At 39.6% G+C, this 19,923-nt stretch overlaps 1 protein-coding gene across 1 annotated transcript; it reads right to left on the bottom strand.

Annotated features, from left to right (window-relative positions):
• Positions 1-598: 598 nt before the first annotated feature.
• Positions 599-18,805, bottom strand: LDHB (lactate dehydrogenase B). The gene is made up of 8 exons (XM_052639362.1): positions 18,687-18,805; positions 15,799-15,933; positions 8,450-8,567; positions 6,829-7,002; positions 4,922-5,095; positions 3,918-4,035; positions 2,261-2,384; positions 599-970 (listed from the first exon to the last, which is right to left on the bottom strand). The coding sequence occupies exons 2-8, from the start codon at positions 15,925-15,927 to the stop codon at positions 803-805; spliced, it is 1,005 nt and encodes a 334-aa protein (XP_052495322.1). The 5' UTR covers positions 15,928-15,933; positions 18,687-18,805; the 3' UTR covers positions 599-802.
• Positions 18,806-19,923: the final 1,118 nt, after the last annotated feature.

Here is a 19,923-nt window from a genome sequence, read left to right as displayed (position 1 = left end):
ACACCACTCTGAGTGATGCTGATAAGAGGGGCAGCTACGAATATGTGTTCATATACATATATTCATAGACAGATTTCCCGTAAACACAAGGGCAAGTGTTAATGGGAAATCTCTGCATCAATTTTGCTGTGAAACCAAACTCTCAAAAAAAAAAAAAAAAAAAAAATCCTTGAGACTTCCCTGGCAGTCCAATGGTTAAGAATTTGCCTTATAATATAGGGAATGAAGGTTCAATCCCTGGTCGGGGAACTAAGATCCACATGCTATGGGGCAGTTAAACCAGTGAGCCACAACTAGAGTCTGTGTCCTGCACCAAAAGATCCCGCACGACACAATAATGACCCTGCATGTCATGGTTAAGATCTGACACAGCCAAGTAAATTTAAAATAACTGAAACAAAAAAGTGGTAACATATTCTTAGGACAACAAAATCACAGCACATGTTGTTACAAAGAATTGTGCTGTTTGATGGAAGAAGTACAGGATGAAATGTAGATGACAGAATTTAAGGAAAATTTATGATATGGGGGAAGAACTATTTAAAAAAAAGAAACAGATGGAAATCTTTTAGAAATTAAAGAATTCGAGAGACAGGAGCACACTACGCTAGGTGGTTTATTTTATTTGTTCAAGGACTCATCTTGCAAGTATTAAAGCAAGCATGGGCTTTGATTCTGGGAGCCCAGATTCACAGACTTAGGAAGACAAAAGCGAACTGTGCTCCATGTACATGGATGCAAACTAAAGGCTCGTGGTTAATCAAATTGTAGTTTTAAGTTTCTACAGCCTTGCAGCCAGAAGTCACAGGTCCTTTAGGTCCTTTTGGATGCCCCAGAGGGTATCTGCACTTTTCTTGAGTTGGGCAACCTCTTCATCCTTCAGCTTCTGGTTGATAACACTCGTTAACCCTCGAGCATTCAGGATACATGGAAGGCTCAGGAAGACTTCATTCTCAATGCCATACATGCCCTGCCAGAACAAGAAAAGCACTAAGATTAAGAAATGAAACCATGGGTAAGAATGACCAACCGCAGGTCCTGGGGTTGAACAGGACAACTTGCAGGAAATTTGATAAGCATAAACTCCTTCTTTAGTTTTTATCACCAACAGGCCTATCTATCTTTAATATTTGTATTTCAAATTTGATTTTATACATAGAATATACAAACAGACACTATGAAAAAACTAGAATTTTTAAGTACTTTATCAAACTTATTGACACCTCTCTGCTTGTATGTCTTCAAATTGAATCACATTCAAATGTGGTTCTTATTGAGCTTTTTTTCATGAAATTTTAAGTATCCTGAAAATTCTTTAGTTAAGTAGAAGATTTTAGGTAGTAGTTGACCTACAAGGTCCAGGAAAGTTAACTGGAAGTCACACAAAGGCAAGATTCTTGGAATACTCAAGAATTGCTGCGGGGCAAAAAAAAAAAAAAAAAATCACACAATCCCCAAACACTGTACTGGTTTGTATTAAGTAATTTACTCACAGGATCAATTTAATTACGCAATTATTTTAGTATGTTAATCAAGGGAGTTTTATATTTTCTTAAATTAGCTCTGAAAGTTTTTGTACATATACAAAAGTGGGGGCAATAAACAAATTTTTATATATGGACTTGGCAATTATCCAATTTTGCCATACTTGCTTTTATTTTTTTTTGCTATAGTATCAAAAAGCCAAACAACAATAACAAAAAAAACACCTGAAAACACCTGATGCCATGATTTACCCCCGAATACTTCTGTATTTCCCTCTTCTGTTTCTGTCTACTGCATTTTCTCCCTTACTTTTTCACTCCTGCTGTTGACTTGCAGAAAATGAGTCAGTTATCTCCGCTTTATTTAAAAATAATCAATTCCTACTTAACTGTTCCATAACTTCTGAATTAAACTAAACTTGCTAAGGTATAAGTGCTACATACATCAAAGCCAAGCTATAGTTTATAATACACCAACTTGAAATGAAATTATTAAACTTCTTCAAACGATCATCTAAGAATATGCTGAATAAGACTCACAGTTAATTATTTAATTTGGCACATTATACAAAGGGGAATTATAAAAACGCATCTGATGTCTCAGCTTCTATAAACTTTTGCTCTTTTGGCCTAAGCTTCTGATAGAAAGGAGTAAAATGCTCTCCATAAAATGCTGAGATGAAAAATAACTGTGGACTGAGACCTTCTCTCATCCTTAAAATTAATACTTATGGAATACTCAGTGAGAAACTACCTAATATTTTGTAACAGTTTACCTTCACCATTGTTGACACTGGGTGAATCCTGGATAGATTTTTCAACATGGATTCAATAAGATCGGCCACACTTAATCCAATAGCCCAGTTGGTATATCCTTTTAGCTTGATGACTTCATAGGCACTAAGAAAAAAAAAAATCGTAAAGGAGATAATTGACCAGATGCTTTGGTGGTTTGATTCCTGCTGTCTCTTAACTCTGACATCCTGAGAACATTATTTAGACTACCTATCTCAGGGTCCACTTCTGTAAAATAAGGGTAACAATGGTATCTGCTTCATAAGTTTGTTAAATGAGTTAATATATATGTAAAATATTTAAAACTTTAAAACTACATGGTTGGTACTATGTAAATGCTTTGACAAATTTAAGTAGTTTATTGTATAAATAGCCATTTTAAAAATCACAGTGGTAGCATGTACATTTTGCAACCAATCTTATTTATAAACATAAATATTTCCAAAGATATTAATAAAATCAGGGAACAATGAAAGTAAAAGAACCTTCATATTCACATTCAAAGGACAAATTTCACCTTGATTTTCAGGTCCCTTTGAGGCCACTAATCCCTGTCACCTAAAATACTATGACCAACTAACTTATGAGCAAAGTGACGTCAAAACCTTGCAGACAACTATCTGAGCACAAATTATATACACTCTGAACCCACAAAGGCACTTGTACTTGAGAATTAGGTAGCAGGAGTAACTGAATACTAGAAAAATGGGACTTAATGCAATCTATCACTAATTAAAAGACCTTGGGTGAGTTACACTGGGTTTATCTTAATGAAATCCTAAGAACTCTTTCAACTTTTTAAAGATCCTTTTTCTCCAAATACAGGTCAAATTCTTGGGGGAAAAAAAAGTCTTTAAAATTGAACTAAATGAAACAATTCCATATTTGAGAAAACAGTTACACTTAAAAACACCTTAAGACTTTGTAGAGGAGAAAACTGAGATTCAGCTTAAAAGTTAAATGGCTTCCCAATATTATACAGTGTCAAAAGTCCCATAATTTCAATCTAATCCCACAGTCTTTACTCTGGCCCAAAATGATACTTTATTTTATGATAAATATGAGGGCCATAGAGAGAATGGTTAGTCACAAAAGGCAGTTTTAAAAAACAGGGGAAAGGGGACATCCTCGGTTGAGTGTGGAGAGACACTGAATCAATGTTCAAGCTACTGATTGCTAATAGCTTGAAAACTATTAACAATCAACCAGTAATATTATTTTAGTCAATTATGACACAACAGTGCCTAGGTTTACTTTTCTAAATAAGCCACCTTTGTCATCTGTGAATTCCATGTTTCACTCCTATTACAACAGAATTTCTCTGGAAAAAATATTTGTTTTCCCTAGGGGCACTAGCATAGCAAGTTTGACCAGTGTAGTCAGTCTTGCCTTTTTAAGAAGATAATAGCTGCATATTTGCTATGCTGAGTCTATCTAAAAGAAAAAAATAATTAACAAATGAAAAAAAAAGGGAAAAAAACCACTCTCCCTCAAACAAAAAAAGAGTAAATTTTTTTTTAAAAGTGGAAAACAGAATTTTGGAAAAAGTTTATCTGAATAGGCAGCCATAGAAAGTGTTCTCGATTTTGTCTAAGATGGTATTAATTGTCTTAAATCAAGCCCCCTCCCCCCGCTTACCTCTCAACCACCATCTTATGCACTTCCTTCCAATTTTCACTGTCATTGTCTGTTCCCATTTCTGGGTTCAGTTCCTGGAGAGAAACGCCTGCCACATTCACTCCGCTCCACACAGCCACTATTGGGGGTGGGGGAAAGATAAGCATTGTATCTCTGACATTGTTTTTAAAAAAATCTTTCCTTCTCTTAGTTCAGATTTCTCCCTTGATGCAAGTTATCCACTAACTGCTCCAATGACAATTCACTGCAATACACTTTCCCCCAGAGACTAACATTTGCCTTCAAATCTGACCTTTTACCTTTCAACCATTTTGATGCAAACAGAATTGCTGTGTCAGACTTACAGGCGTTATGAAATTCTTCCCTTTCTGTGGGTTTGTGAAATCGTGAGGGATTCTAGTTCGGAACTATCCTAAACTCCAGGTTTGAGGAATTCTGAACTTTTCTGCCTGCTTATATTAAAAAAAAATAAGTAATAATTTTAAGACCCAATTCTTACTGTATCAAAGTTCACTCTACCAGAATTACAGTACTAATTTTTCAAAGAAAAATGTACACCTTAACCTTTAGGGAGAAAATAGCCCCTTGCATATTGGGCAGAAGTGGATTTAATAAAACCAATATTATCATTATGTCTTAGATTCTTACAGTTTTATACAGTAAGCCTATTCAATGTATACTATTCAATGTTTAAGATGAAATGATAGAATTAGAATGTTTCAAACTATCACAGTAATAATCTTTAACCATTTTTAAACCATTATTATCTAAATAATATTTAACTAAGAATCATTAGTGGATACTAAACTTATAAGGCAAAAGACTGATAAGGAATCAGATATTTACCTAGCCAGTATCAAAGTATTCTCTCACAATTACTTATCTATAATGTGATGTATGTGAGAATATAAATCACAATTAAAAACAAACAAACAAGAAATTCAGAATGGCAAGAACAGTATCCTAAGTTCACAGCAAACACTGTGTTTTGTTTTGTTTTTTACCGCTTGAGTCGCCATGTTCCCCCAAAATCCATCCGTGGCAGCTGCTGGGATGAATGCCAAGTTTTTCAGCCATAAGGTAGCGAAATCTAGCAGAATCCAGGTTACATCCACTCCCAATCACACGGTGCTTGGGTAATCCACTTAGTTTCCAGGTAACATATGTGAGAATATCCACTAAAATTTTTAAAAAATAATGTATGTAAGTACATCAAAACTGATGTTAACTGCTATGTCAAGCAGTGGTGCCCTGGTTTTCTCCTCTCCCCTCTGCTCCATCCCCCAAATGAGATGTGGCCAGAAAAATGTGAATATTTGACTTTTCATAATTAGGGACCATTGGGGCTAGAAAGATAAGAAAAACTTTTAAGCTGTATAGTCAAGAGATTGTAAAACATGGAAAATGCAATATTGTGGTTTTAATTTACATTATCATTGAAAACAAGAATATATGAGTCTTGCAGATTAATTTACTATATATGGAAAGAAAGAGAAAAAGGGCTGAATTCGATCATCACTTAAGTTTCTTCCAATTCTAACATTCCAGGATTGTAACAACTGTTTTCAGAAACCAAAAGCTATAGGTTACTAAGCAACCAAGGCACGCTGCTAAAAGTTACCTTTAGGAACAAGACAGTACTCAGTAAACAATTATTATAATATAGGGTATTAGCACTTTCTAGTACTTAACAGAAAGAATTTAATGACAGAGTCTTTATTCTGGTGTGGCACAGAGGTAAAATCTGCCGGGCTAGAGAAGATCAGAGCATTTATACAGGCTAGGCTGTAAAATGTAGGAAAATGTGCACACCAGGAAGGCAAGTCTCCACCTCCACTCCCGTATACAGACACTGGATGAGATATTTTAAGGTCATTTTGGCCTGGATATTATAATCTCTTCCTTGGCAACACTGACTCAGTAGGAGTGACTCCCTGGAGACTCAAGACTTTGAAGCTATACCTGGAAAAGTTGTATAACCAGTGCATAATGTCTGCCTTAAGCACAGGAAGTAGCAACTTCACATGTGCCTGCTGTTTGTCACTCATGCTCTGCATCTATTTGCCACTCTCTATTTATGAGAAATTTTAGATACAAGGTTGACTAGGAAACTCCAAGCCAAGATGGTCTTGCTGGCTCCCAACTCTCAATATCCCATAAATTGTTAAGGATCTTCCTGGCTCTGACAATGTTTCTCTACGTGAAGTATCAGAGATAATCAGCTTTACCATTTAGCAATATATTTATCTACTGTGCTTACCAATGAAAAGTAAGTTTGGTGGCAAATTGTAGGCACAAGAAGTGTGAAACAGTGAATTTTGACTCTTTGGGCTGAAAAATACAATTCTTTCTAATCAGAAATTTTAAGTTACAACATTTGATGTTAAACATGTATTTGTCCATCAACAGGCTATTTTCCATCTTTAAACCTAATTAATGGCTTTCTTTAACTCCTTAAAAAAAAAAAATCAGTCAACTTAATTTTCAAGAATTTTAGAAATAAGAAGACTAAAGTGCATTTTCTGAAAAACAGAAGGTCAAATATGCTAAAATATTTCTTCCAAACTGGAGCCACATTCAAATGCTTCATTTTGTATCCCAGTATAATCTTGATAGAAAACTTTAAAACCTTTTAGACTTTCCAATAGACCCAGATAAAAATAGGAGATGAAACGGCTTTATATAAAACTCTTCTCACATTCTTCAGCATGTGGCCTGGGAACGTGCCAGGGGTTTTGCAAACATCACTCTCTGTGGCCAGTTAACAGAAGACACGTGAATTGCTTAGGCCAAACACCAGAAAACACTTTTTATAAGTTAAAAAAGAAAAAAAAGAAGGAAAAGGAAAAAATAAAAAAAAATCCCAAAGTACTTGAATTGAACAGAACTGAACCTTAAGGCATCACAATACCTGGGTTGGAAACCACAATGATGATGCAGTCAGGACTGTACTTGACAATCTGAGGAATGATGAACTTGAAGACGTTAACGTTCCTTTGCACCAAATTCAGGCGGCTCTCCCCCTCTTGCTGGCGAACTCCTGCAGTTACCACCACGATCTTGGAATTGGCAGTGACAGAGTAATCTTGAAGGAGAGGGGAGAAAAGGACTTCACATACAACTCTGCATCAAAACATGCCGTATGAGATGCTCTAGGAACCCAAACATATGTAAGCTCATGGAACGTATGTGAGAGTTATGTTTTCTGTATAACGTGTTGAGTTGTAACACCAGTGTTCCACAGCTTCTTCCTCCTTGAGTGATGTGGAACCATTCTGACCATAACACTGGCTCAGAAAATGAACGCAGGAAACAAAGACAGCCCTAAATTATGTTTCTTGCTAACAGATTCAAAATTCTATTGGCTTTAGAGAATACTGGATTGTTAGTAATAATACAAAATATAAACAGGGAGTGCAAAGTTCAACTGGCAGTCATCCAACAAAAAAGCAATTGGAAGGTAACTGTAGACTTGTAATGTTAATTCAATCTATGAAGGCAAAGGAAGGCACTCAAGTATTTGTTTTTGGCTAGAATTTAATTTCTAATACTCAATATTTTAAAGAAGCTTATTGTTTTTAGCAATGAGTTTCCCTAGAGAGTATTTTATTTTTTTCCCCAAGCAAGTGAATCCTTTCTCAAATTATAGATATTTTGATTTGATGTGGTCATTAGACTCAATATTTATGGATGACTTATACAATTAAACCATGTTGCTATGTGACTTTTGACAGTTACTAATAATTTATCAGCTTCCTCTTCCATAAAACAGAGGTAACAGGACCCATTTTTCACAGGGCTGCAGTGAAGATGAGACATGCAACAAGTTTCACAGTACCCAGAATGCTAATAATTCAATAAGTAACAGCTATTATAAGTAGTGGACTTGTCCTGTGGCTCAGATGGTAAAGAATCTGCCCGCAATGCAGGAGAGCTAGGTTCGATCCCTGGGTTGGGAAGATCCCCTGGAGAATGGAATGGCAACCCACTCCAGTATTCTTGCCTGGAAAATCCCGTGGACAGAGGAGCCTGGGGGTCTACAGAGGAGTCCACGCGGTTGCAAAGAGTTGGACATGACTGAGTGATTGACATACACACTATTAGCAGTAGTACTGTTAGAAACTATTTTGGAGGCTGGACATTACTGTATCTGTAAGCACAGCCATATTACTGCATAAATGCATTAATCCAGAACAAAGATGGCTATAATATGAATTTATTTAGTTTCTTTGAGGCACTCAAATTATTTTGTACAAATATTCCTTCAGATTTAAAACATCCCTGTTCTCAGGTATCTGTAAGTAAGCATTTGGATCCAATTTCCTAAAATGTTATGCACTGTATATGTGCAAGGCACCAGGAGGAGGCTTTACAGAGATAACAATTATGATTGTCCCTGAGGATGAACTGGACCTAGAAGGAAATAAGAAACTGCTGACATTAGATTCACCAGGATGGGAAAACCTGTTTTCTCTCAGGGAGTGAGGATATCAATTTATTATTTGTTCACTTCAGGCATGAAAGGAGCCTACCTTTGTCGGCCACAATTTTCGGTGTCTGAAGGAATAAGCTCCCATGCTGCAGGTCCATCATTTCTCCTTTGAGTTTATCTTCCAAAACATCCACAAGAGCAAGCTCATCAGTCAGAGACTATAAACACAAAAAGAGCTGTTAGGACCCCAAGCCACTCAAGGACACCTCAGTTCACAGTATTTAAGTCAAATACCCTTGAAATGGAAATGCCCAATGTCTAAAAACTTAGGGAAGAATTTTTACCATGGAATTAGGTGTGCTTTCAACAATTTGATGATGAAATGTTTTGAATAATGAACTATCAGTATTTGATACCTTTTTTTTTTTTTTTTAAAGAATTTCACCTCTAGTACTCAATGGACATTCAATGAGCTTGATATAATTGTTTTAAGAATCTGTAAACGTGCAAGTATTGTGGTTCAACAGTGGCCTCAGGGTGCTCAAGTCTTCACATTAAAGGGGGGCGATGGTAAAAAAATAGAGACTCACAAAGAGCTAGAAACAGTCTTGGGCATTGTGCCCATCCTGAAGGTCACTCTTAGTTTGGAGGGATTTAGAGAGGGCAGATTTCATTTAAAACAAGAGGCTGAGTTCACTTCAGAGCAGGCTTTGAACGTCCTGCTGGTGAAAGATAAGAGTCAGGGGCACAGGGCTCCAGGGCTAGTAAATTCTCCATACATTTTCAAGGCAAGCTTGGCCAGTCTCAATGTTTTCTTATTTTCTATTCCGACTGTCATCTTGTGCCATCATCCCAAGTAATCCCCTCGATCATCCTGTCTGCTTTTCAGCAAGTTCTTAATCTTTTCTTCTCAGGAAAAGGGAGCTGTTGATCTGTTATTCAGTCGCTCAGCTGTGTCTGACTCTGTGACCCCAGGACTGAAGCATGTCAGGCTTTCCTGTCCTTCACCATCTCCCGCAGTTTGCCCAGATTCATGTGCATTAAGTCAGAGGTGCTATCTAACCACCTAATTCTCTACCACCGCCTTCTCCTTTTGCCCTCAATCTTTCCCAGCATTAGTCTTTTCCGTTGAATCGGCTCTTCACATCAGGAGATCTAGTTATGTTTAAATAACCTTTCAGCTTTTAACATTGGTTTTAAGACGTCATGCCTCCAATGCAGAAGGCACAGGTTTGATCCCTGGTCAGGGAACTAAGACCCTGCACGTTGTGCAACATGGCTCCAAAACTTAAAAAATAAATACATCAGTTGTCTTGTGAAAACTCGTAATTACAAACTCTATATTTTTTTTATAAATTATATTTTCGACCATGCCCTGTAGCACGTGGGATCTTAGTTCCCCAACCAGGGGTCAAACCCAGGCCTCCTACAGTGGGAGCATGGAGTCTTAACCATTCGACCACCAGGGAAGTCCCTATAAACTCTTTAAAAAAGTAATTACCCTTCCCATTGAGCTATCACCCAAATCCTGGCCTTTATTGCTTTTCAGGCTGTTAGCAAAATAATTAGTCTAATATGTGAAGGATAGTTTGATAAGTTATGTAAAGCGGAAAAAGTATGAAGTAACTCAGGTTCAGAAAGTGCTTTGAAGGCTAAGATAGAATAATCCATTTGGAATTGGGAGGGGTCAGGAAGGCTCTGAGCAGCAGAGACAGAGGAAGAGAGGTGAGGGGGCCAATAAGAAAACTTGACCCAGTTAACTTGCCAGCAAAGCAGGTCCTGCTCCAGGTAGGAGCTGAGGAATAAAGACTGTCACCTGTTTCTAGAAAACCAGTGTCAGCTGGCCTGAAGCAGCGAGCTACAACAGGCTTGCTTGGGAGGGTTTCTCTGAGACTCAAACTTCCATGTGACTGAATGCATTCTTAGTTCCAAGCAGTTGACTCACTTGCCAACTTCAAAGGACCCTTTTATGAACTGGGGGTTGCTTTGTTGCTGCTCAGTCACAGAGTCGTGTTCAACTCTTTCGTGACCCCATGGACTACAGCACGCCAGGCTTCCCTGTCAAGTATTTTCTCCTTCCATGTATGTCAAATGCAGGCATTAATGTTCACCCCTTTTCACTTACACATGTTTTTAACACTTGAAATGGTTTCGTTCCTCTGCAAGGTCACACAAAGCCCTCGCTTGTGTTTCTGGAGCCCTAAATTCATTCCAGAGAACCTCATAACCTTTCCTTTCAGGTGCCAAGTACTGAGGATGTCACTCTTATTTTGGGGACATCACATGTGCACTGTTGAAGTCAAGGGGCACAACAATTTGGGGCTTAAGTGGAAAAGGATGTCATAGGATCTCAGATCCTCTGTTTTGTTTCAGTGGGTAGAGAATTGGCGGAGAAGTGCATAGTCAGCTGGCAAGGAAGGAAGAGATCCAACACTTGGAGAAAATAATTACAGCGCTGAATTTAGCTGCATTTATGCAACTTGAATATCCTCCCAGTGGGAGGCAGGCAAACGAAGATGTGTGACTAAGTACTGACACTTGGGCTTAAATAAATCTTTCTGTATTCACATAGTGTATACTAGCCAATGAATTTACCACATGTATATTCCACTTAAGCTACATATTTTAAAATGATCAATATATCAAGGCTTAGATTAACTGCAAAAGCACTAACTCATTGAGGAACAAGGTCAGTTAGAAGCCAGGAACAATATTTGTTGATAGCCTATTTAACATAAGACAAAAATCGTCTCTTTGGACTTTTCCTGGTAGTTTAGTGGTTAAGACTCTGTACTTCCACTATAGTGGACCCAGGTTCAAACCCTGGTTGAGAAACTAAGATCCTGAATGCTGGATGGGTTGGCCAAAAAAAGAAAAAATTATCTCTTAATCTAAGTCCTGTGTGGATCAGACATAGCCACAACCTACCTCTTGGTCCCTGAGCTAGCCAACTGTTGTTTTTGCTGCTGTTTAGTTGCTAAGTCACATCCAACTCTGCTACCAGTGCCTTAATATTTGATGGCTGCATTCTGCATTTTTATATTCAAGTGTTTAGTCTGTCTGCATAACATTTTGTGGGAGGAAAAGGTATAACTTTTTCCAAATAGCTAAATGGACAAGCACCACTTATTCAAGAATTTGTTTTTCTTCTCTGGCATGTCACTTTGTATCAAATATTCTTTGGTTTTGTGTCTGGGTCTTGAGTCTGTTCCATTAGCCTGTCTATTATTGTACAAACACCAAATTCTAATTAAGCTTCACTTTTAGGCCAAGTCTTGCACTGCAAAAACTACTTTGCAGTATGTCTGTAATTACATTGCTCTGTATGTTGTGTTTGTAGAAGAATGTGATTACAGCCGACTGACAGACACTCAAACCAAAAACAGCTGGTCAGAGGCTAAGGGCAGAGTAATCACATGGACACTATATGACCTTGACAACGCGATGGGGTCTTGGCAGCCAAAGCACATACCTTATGATAGTAGGGGCGACAGGAGAAACCATGAAAAGGGAAAAGCTCTGATCACAATTTGACCAGACATAGTGCCATTTCTTAGTAAGAGGAATATCCATTATTTAATACATGTTCACTACTCAATGTGCCAGGCATTATTCTACTAGTGAGGAATATGCTGCTGCTGCTGCTGCTGCTGCTAAGTCACTTCAGTCGTGTCCGACTCTGTGCGACCCCATAGACGGCAGCCCGCCAGGCTCCCCCGTCCCTGGGATTCTCCAGGCAAGAATACTGGAGTGGGTTGCCATTTCCCTCTCCAAAGAATCAAAGTGAAAAGTGAAAGTGAAGTTGCTCAGACGTGTCTGACTCTTAGCGACCCCATGGACTACAGCCCACCAGGCTCCTCCATCCATGGGATTTTCCAGGCAAGAGTACTGGAGTGGGGTGCCACTGCCTTCTCTGAGTGAGGAATATAGTAATGAACAAATCTGACAAGGTTCCTGCTCTCATGGAATGCACCAGGAAGAAGGGAGGAGTGAAGCCAACAATTTAAGATGGTTCTGATCATGGAAATGCTATAAACAGTGCAAAGCAGACTGAAGTAAATGGAAGGAAGCTTACTTGGTATTGGATGATCAAGGAAGACCAGTACATAAAGGCCTGATATGAATGACAGGAGGGAGTTAACTCTGATGATCCAAGGCAGTCATTCCAGAGGAAGGGAAATCAAGTTCTAAAAGGGTTTAAGGGTTTAACTTCCCTGGTAGTTAAGAATCCACCTCCCATGCAGGGGGTGCAGGTTCGATCCCTGGTCAGGGAACTAAGATCCCACATGCCACAGAGTCACGAAGCTCATGCACTTCAACTACTGAGCCCGTGCAATCCAGAGCCTATGTGCCACAACTAGAGAGCCTAGGCCACAACAAAAGATCCTGTAGGCTGCAACTAAGCCCTGACAGAGCCAAATAAATAAAATAATTCTAAGAATACTTTTTAAAAATGAAAGGGTTTAAGCCATAGGCTTCCCTGGTGGCTCAGACAGTAAATAATCTGCCTGCAGTGTAGCAGACCCAGGTTCGATCCCTGGGTTGGGAAGATCCCCTGGAGAAGGAAACGGCAACCCACTCCAGTTTTCTCGCCTGGACAATTCCATGGACAGAGGAGACTGGTGGGCTATAGTCCTTGGGGTTGCAAAGAGTTGCACACGACTGAGTGGCTAATACTGAAGCCACGATGATCTGAGTGCTTTGAAGAGGGGAGAAGGTAAGAGACGAAGTCAGAGGTGGCAGCAGCCATCACACAGCACTGGAAGGAATCCACAACATTCTGAATGGTACCCCCTGGAGGTGCGCACCCTGCCTTGCTCTGAGAGACAGGCAGGGAAAGATCCTCCCTGTATTTCATTTATGTGTGCAGTTCTAAGCAGGGGAGCTATTTTTATAAAAGCTCACTATGGTTTCCATGTTGGCAATTAGGATGTGGAAAATGGGCAAGAGAAGCAGAAAACATCAGCATCTTTGTCACGGTGGAGGTTGGACTCTGGTGCCTCCATGGGCCCAGTCAAGGTACGGACCTTCTCAACCAGTCTGATGCCCTAGCTCATCCCCTTTCTGGGCCAAAGCATTATGTATCCTCTGAAAACCACACCAGGGATGTAAGATCTCTGAGATCTTAATCAAGGCACTTAATCTTTCTGAGTTTGTGTTTTTCCACCAGTAGTATAGAGATGACAACATTCCCTAGAAATTTTGTAGAGGAATAAAGTAACATATAGATACGTAACAAAATAGAATTGGCTAGTTCCCTTTCTCTCTCTCTCTTTTTGGGTATCTTTCTTATTAAAGGAGTGGGGCTTATAATCCTTACCAAATAGTAATAACTACTTTGACTCTAATCCTTCCCCGTTACAAGAAGATTTAAACATTTTTAATTAGTAAAATGGTCTTTGAACAAGGCAGTCCTTCCTTCACAGAAGCTCAGCTGAAAGATTCCTACTGTGCTAGGGGCCTGGTTGGTTCTCAAGCACTTGAATTGGGCCAAAGTATTATATAACAGCAGAGTCTCAATTACATTATTTATCAAAGAGGACTTTAAATTTACAATTACAACAATCAGAGAGGTTCTGAGAGAATCATGATATCTCAGATATATTGCTGATTTCCTAAAAAGTCCAAGCTTTGAGTTTAGCTTAAGGAATGGAAAATCCTTAATACTCTATAATGAGAAAGAACCTGGAAAAGAATATACTTATATATATATATATATATATATATATATATATATATATGCATAACTGAATCAGTTTGCTGCACATTTGAAACTAGCACAACACTGTAAACCAACAATACTTCAAAAAAAAAAAAAAATTGTCTTTAATTGCCCCAATACTAGCATAAAAAGAAATGGCAGAGTTACTGTGGTTAAGAGTTCAGAGTCCGGGCTCAAATACTGTATCTGGAAACAGGATATGAACAGTTTCCATTTATTGAGATTACTGTTTAAATAAAGCATTTTAAACAAAACACTTAAAATATGTAACATATGTAAATATTTTAAAAGAAAAGTAAGCTGGAATATTTTTTCCATTTTTATTGGTATGAACGGTAAACATTAAATTGTGATTATTTAATTTCCCTGTAATTTGGGGAGCAGCTATTCTCCTAAATTAGGGAAACCCAGTCAATTAAACTAGCTAGAAAAAATGCAAAAGAATAAAACTTTAATTGGCGCGCACTACACATTTTAGTTGATTTCTCCGATGATTTTTTTCCTCAGTGAAAAAATTCTGAAGATTCAGAATTTGTTCCTTTAGAATTTAAATTTTGTAGACAGAGATATGTTCGGCTAGGAGTTATTCCAGCAGCCTTTGTATACAATACAAAAAGACAGTGTGTTCTACCGAATGCCCAGCAGCAGTTTTTGAGGCAGGGGTTCCCCCTAAAAATCATTTAAGACAGCCTTCAGAAAGTATATGGATCAGTTCAACGAATAAGAAGAGAGGAGACAAACTAAAAGTCTATGGAGGTATGTGGGGAAATATAATCTAGAGGAATGGAAGGTGTTAGAAGCATGTTATTAGTATTAAAGCTTTGGATGTTGATAACTGAACTGATTATGTTAGAATATGTCCTATTCCGAGGAAAAGTACTCAGAAGGAAATGAAGGGCACATCTGCATTTATTCTCAAAGGGTTCAGAAAAAAAGCCCCATATGCACATGTGCACACACATGCATACATCCATACACACAGGTACATACTTGTGTGCACACACAAACAGAAATACATCAAGAATTGGTAAATCTGGGTGAAGTGAATGTGGCAGTTTTACTTTTTAAAAGATATTCTTGCAAATTTTCTGTAAATTTGAAATCACTTTAAAATTAAACAACTGAGTGAAGGTTTGAGGGGAATAATATAGGATATTTCCATGACCTCAAAAAGCAACCGTGCCGATAACGAGGCAAAATAACATTACACACCTCCTGATGTGATGCATTGTGAAGCACAGGCCATCACCTGGTCATAATGTCACCCCCAAATATAACCGGAACTCAGTTACAAACATTAGACCAACATAAATCGAGGGGTATCCTACAAAACTGATGTCTCTACAAACTTACCAGTAACGTGAGAGATGAAGAAAGGCTAAGTTCCAGGTTAAGGAAGAATAAAGAAACATGACAAGTATATGAAAATATGATCTTGGACTAGGGGAGAAAAAGTATGATTCTGATAACTGGAGAACTATAATCTGGGTACTGTATAGTAGATAATAGTGCTTAATCAGTATTACTGAGTACAGTTTTAAGTCTATTGTATCAGATAAGAATGTCATTCTCTCAGGAAATATTTGCTAATGTGTTTAAAGATAAAAGTGTCACCAGGTCTACAACTTATTTTAAAATTTTCAGGAAAAAAAAAAACAAACACCTTTTAAAGATACAATCAAATTCTCAAAAGCCTAAAGAGACTGCATACACATGATGAAAAGTACCTTTCCCAGAATGCTGATGGCACACGCCATACCAACTTGTCCAACGCCCACTACAGTGATCTTATTGTTTGGGATCGCTCCCTCCTCTCCAGCAACTGGTGCAATCAGTTTTTCCTTAAGAGTTGCCATTGTGCCCTGAAAGAAAATCAAAATATGCTACATGTATCCACCTGAGAAACAGGAAGGAGAACTTGTAATGTTACTGTTGCAAGTTTGAATTGAAACACATTTTAAAATGAGCTTAATGGTATTCTAGAACAGAGTTTCTTTAAGAAAAAATGTGACCCACTAACAAAAATTTAAAGACAAAAATCTCCATGAAGCCCATTAGAGTTTGGGTTCTTCTCTTCAGCCTATGACTATCTAGCAGTATTTAACAAAGCTGTAATAACTGTCTTGTGGCTGTTCATTTACTGGATAAACAACATTTATATTTAGATTAGCTGATTGGTTTCCATGCTCCCTACAAAATATTTATTTAAGTTAGGGCCCAGTATTAACTCATATTTAAACTTGGTCTAAAAGAGCTACTTATGAATATAATTTCTACTACCAATGGTTATTATCACTCTTAGAAGATAGGGACCAACTGGTTTGTCGATTTTCTTCTACTGAGGTCTCACTTAAAATTTGTCAGTGTACTGGACATACAATGTGTGCTTCAATAAATACACTGATGACAAAATAGTGACAAATAATGTTTGCATAAAATCTGTAAAAATTATTACTCTGAACTCCTTTTAGTGTGCCTTAGAAGCTTACTGGAAGGTGGGTAGATACTCAATACATTTTTTCCCCAAGGGGACCACATAAGGAAAACACCAGCCTTTGAGTCAGTTTCTTTCTAGCTATTAAAGTAAAAAAAATAAAAATAAAAAAAATAAAGTAAAAAAAAAACCTGTTAGGAAGCATTTATACAGGTAACACCAATTGTATCTGTGTCATCAGGTTATCAGGTGAGTTTTCTGGATAAATAAAATAAATGGTGAAACTTATTCTATCAACCTGCATTCTTAAAAAGGATTCAGATGATATTTTTTAAAAAGCCCTTTCTTCAAAATTAAGTATCATTTATAATTATAACCCATTAAAATGTCTATTATTTCTGTCTGGCTTTTACTTTTGCTGCAGACAGCCACGTGGCAGGGCAAGGTCCCTCTTTCAAATTGTACCTGCTTCCCAGTCTTTTTGTTTCTCATCTGCAAAGGACTAAGTAACAAAACCTGGTTGAGTAATTGTATATATTAGGCAAGAGTCAGTAAGACTCCTAGTTGGAATAAAGTTACTTGAATTTGGAGACAACTGTTTTGTTCTATAGCTATTTTCCCCCAAAAAACGATTCCCCCCGCCCCCCCCAATAATTAGGGTCTATACTGGGAAATTATTTTGCCTTTCCAAAGCACATTGGCAGTTTTCTCCTGGATGCTAGAGGAAAATGAAATATACAATGGTGCGCAAATGTTTCCACAAATAGATGACCTTGTAGTGAAATTTACACGTCCTGCATTTTGAGCAGTTGAGCAGAATCCGAAGAATGAATGCTGCCTCTCCTGCCGAACTGAAATACAAACGAAGTTTCTCTTCATCATGGCATTTTCACTAATTGGTTTAAGATCTTCTAGGTATAGAGAGCATCCAGCAAAGCAGTGTAAAATAAAAATCCAGAAAGACTGCTCTAGAAATACAGATTGGTTGATCAGACAGACCTTTTAAACTATCTGGGGAATTTCAGAAGTGACATTGTAGAGTCTTAAGCCAGTACAGATCTTCGTTCAGATCTTTCTACAGAAATGTGATTTAATTTTTTTTTTTTTCTATAACAGGGGTTCTTTAATAGGGTTGTAAGACATGACAAGAAAATGTTTTATATCATACACAGGCCTGTCTCAAGATTAGTGGAGGCTTTTAAGGGCAAAGAATGAAAAACAGGGTAAAAATAATCGATATTTGGTCTTTTTCATCCCCATGCTCTTGCCCCTTCTGTGGATATAAATCACTAGAGAAGAACCCGTGCCGTAAGTTCATAACAAAGCTCCGCTTTGCAGACTATCTCGATTCTAACCTTTTAAACAGCTAATTTTTGCCCTGCAATTCCTCCATTGAGAGCCGGCTCTCCCCTCCCCCTCTCCATCCCTCCAGCCCGCAGTGCCTGCCGGCCGCCCACGGGCCACCTCTTCCTCTTCGCGCCGCAGCGCTGAGCTCAGATCACCAGGGGAGGCAGCCACCACGCATCTCCCCAGAGAAGGTCTCCAGCGGGGAAAAGTCTAGGCCTTTCTAAACTCTCAACACCCAAAGCCGGTAAATAAACAGCATCCGAAGCATCAAGGGAAAAAAAGGCCAGAAACGAGCCGGCCCATCGCTCTAGGAAGGGCTGGGGAGAGGCTAAGGGCAGGGCCAAGATCATCCTTCATTCTCATCCCGGAAAAGCCGGGCATTTCTCCAGGCCCGAGGTGGTGGGCGCCAACAACCACCCCAGCCCCAGCTTCACGGGTCGCCTGGCCCCTTCTCCCTCCCGCGGCTCCTCTGGCACGTGTTCAGGCGCCCGCCAGCAGGCACCGAGGGTGATGCGGCCGCCATGAACCCATCAAGGACACGTAGAACCGGGATGTAGCCGCAAGTGCAACGAATCCGTCCCCCAGGAGCGCACGGGCTGGCCGGGAGCTGCGATGAGCGGCCGACACAGCCCAGAGATCGGGCGCAGGCCCTCGGCTCCGTCGGGTCCCCCAGCCCCGGGACAGGGCCCCCGCCCCAACCCGATCCGGATGCTCAGGGCTCCAGGCCCGCGAGCTCAGATGTCCTTCCTGGTCCTTCCCCCGCTGAGTCTTGCTGCACCGGTCCCACCAGGTCTTTTCGCAGAGCCAGGATGCAGGGTCCCAGCTGAAACCTACCAGGGGAGAGAAAGTTCTCCAGAGAGTGGTAAGGGCTGCACGAAGACAAAGTCAGCAGCGTGCGTCTCCTCCGGCGCAGGATCCGCAAGGAGGGAGGAAGAGCAGGCGGGACCCGCCCCTTGGCCGCCTCCGAGCTTCCTCTATTGTGATTGGAAACCCGAGCACCGCCCACCCCTCCCCTCGGCTCGCTCAATCCTCTTCAAGGACAAGGGCTAGGGTGCGCCCACGCCCTCCCTCGGCCTAATTGAGGAGGTCACCTTCTGGCCGCTAAGGCGGCCTCGATCACTGCTAGCCTCCGGGCTTAAAGACTCTTGCACAGAGAGGCTGCGTTATTTCTGAAACCTGGCTGTCTTCAACCCTTTGGACTCTCACGCTCTTGATTGGATAAATTTAGTCCCGGTGGAAGTAATTTTCTCTTTGGCATTCCAGGTCAACTTTAGAGGACCACTCTTCTAAGCTGAGATGCTGCTGATGTGTGTAGTTCCTCTGGAATAATACTCCTGCTTCTGGATGTTTTTAAAAATAAAGCTACATTTTCATTTCTTCTCATCTCTGATATGAAGTTCTTTTGATGTAAGGGTTTTTCCCACCTTAACTCAGCAAATACGCAGTAACTACCTACCGGTGGCTCAGCGGTAAAGAATTCGCCTGCTAATACAGGAGATGTAAGAGAAGCAGGTTTGATCTCTGGGTCGGAAAGGTGCCTTGGAGGAGGAAATGGAAATGGCAACCCACTCCAGTATTCTTCCCTGGAAAATTCCTTGGACAGAGAAACCTGGCGGGCTACAGTCCTCGGGGTCACAAGGAGACACAACTGAGCGTGCGCGCGCACACACACACACACACACACACACACACACACACACTTGCATGTGAAGTCAGTGAGGCCTAGTGCCTGCATTTTAAAGTTCTCTACCAATCTGTATAGTCTCAAGGGCATATAATTGGGCCACTAGTGAGGGAAATGCGGTTTCTCTTAGTCCCTCAGCGACTCCAAGGCTTCATGTGTTCATTCACTCTGTGTCTCCAACACCCAGCCCCGTGCCTGGTACCTCAGTACAGTGTTGGTGAATGAGTGAATGAATGAGTGAGTGAATGAATGATTAAGCAGGTGAAAGTTTCCTAAAGATTTGGATTCAGTTGTGTGTGTTTATTAATATGTTTTCAGGTACAGCTATCTCAGAAACCTCTTGCATTTGAAAGGGAGTTTTTTCTCTTTTTTTGCTAGTGTTATTTA

The sequence above is a fragment of the Budorcas taxicolor genome, chromosome 5 (genome assembly GCF_023091745.1).
Source record: "Budorcas taxicolor isolate Tak-1 chromosome 5, Takin1.1, whole genome shotgun sequence".
Taxonomy (NCBI): domain Eukaryota; kingdom Metazoa; phylum Chordata; class Mammalia; order Artiodactyla; family Bovidae; genus Budorcas; species Budorcas taxicolor.
Note: the sequence above shows the minus strand (reverse complement) of the source record. Positions and strands in the feature narration are given on the sequence as shown.

What these genes read in the sequence shown, in the direction of transcription:
- LDHB (XM_052639362.1), bottom strand. Translation starts at nt 15,927, where the DNA reads ATGGCAACTCTTAAGGAAAAACTGATTGCACCAGTTGCTGGAGAGGAG. An exon ending in GAAAATTGTGGCCGACAAAG is followed by an intron (nt 7,003 to 8,449) that starts GTAGGCTCCTTT and finishes CTCTCCTTCAAG; the next exon opens with ATTACTCTGTCACTGCCAAT. An exon ending in CATAAGATGGTGGTTGAGAG is followed by an intron (nt 2,385 to 3,917) that starts GTAAGCGGGGGG and finishes TTTTTTTCTTAG; the next exon opens with TGCCTATGAAGTCATCAAGC.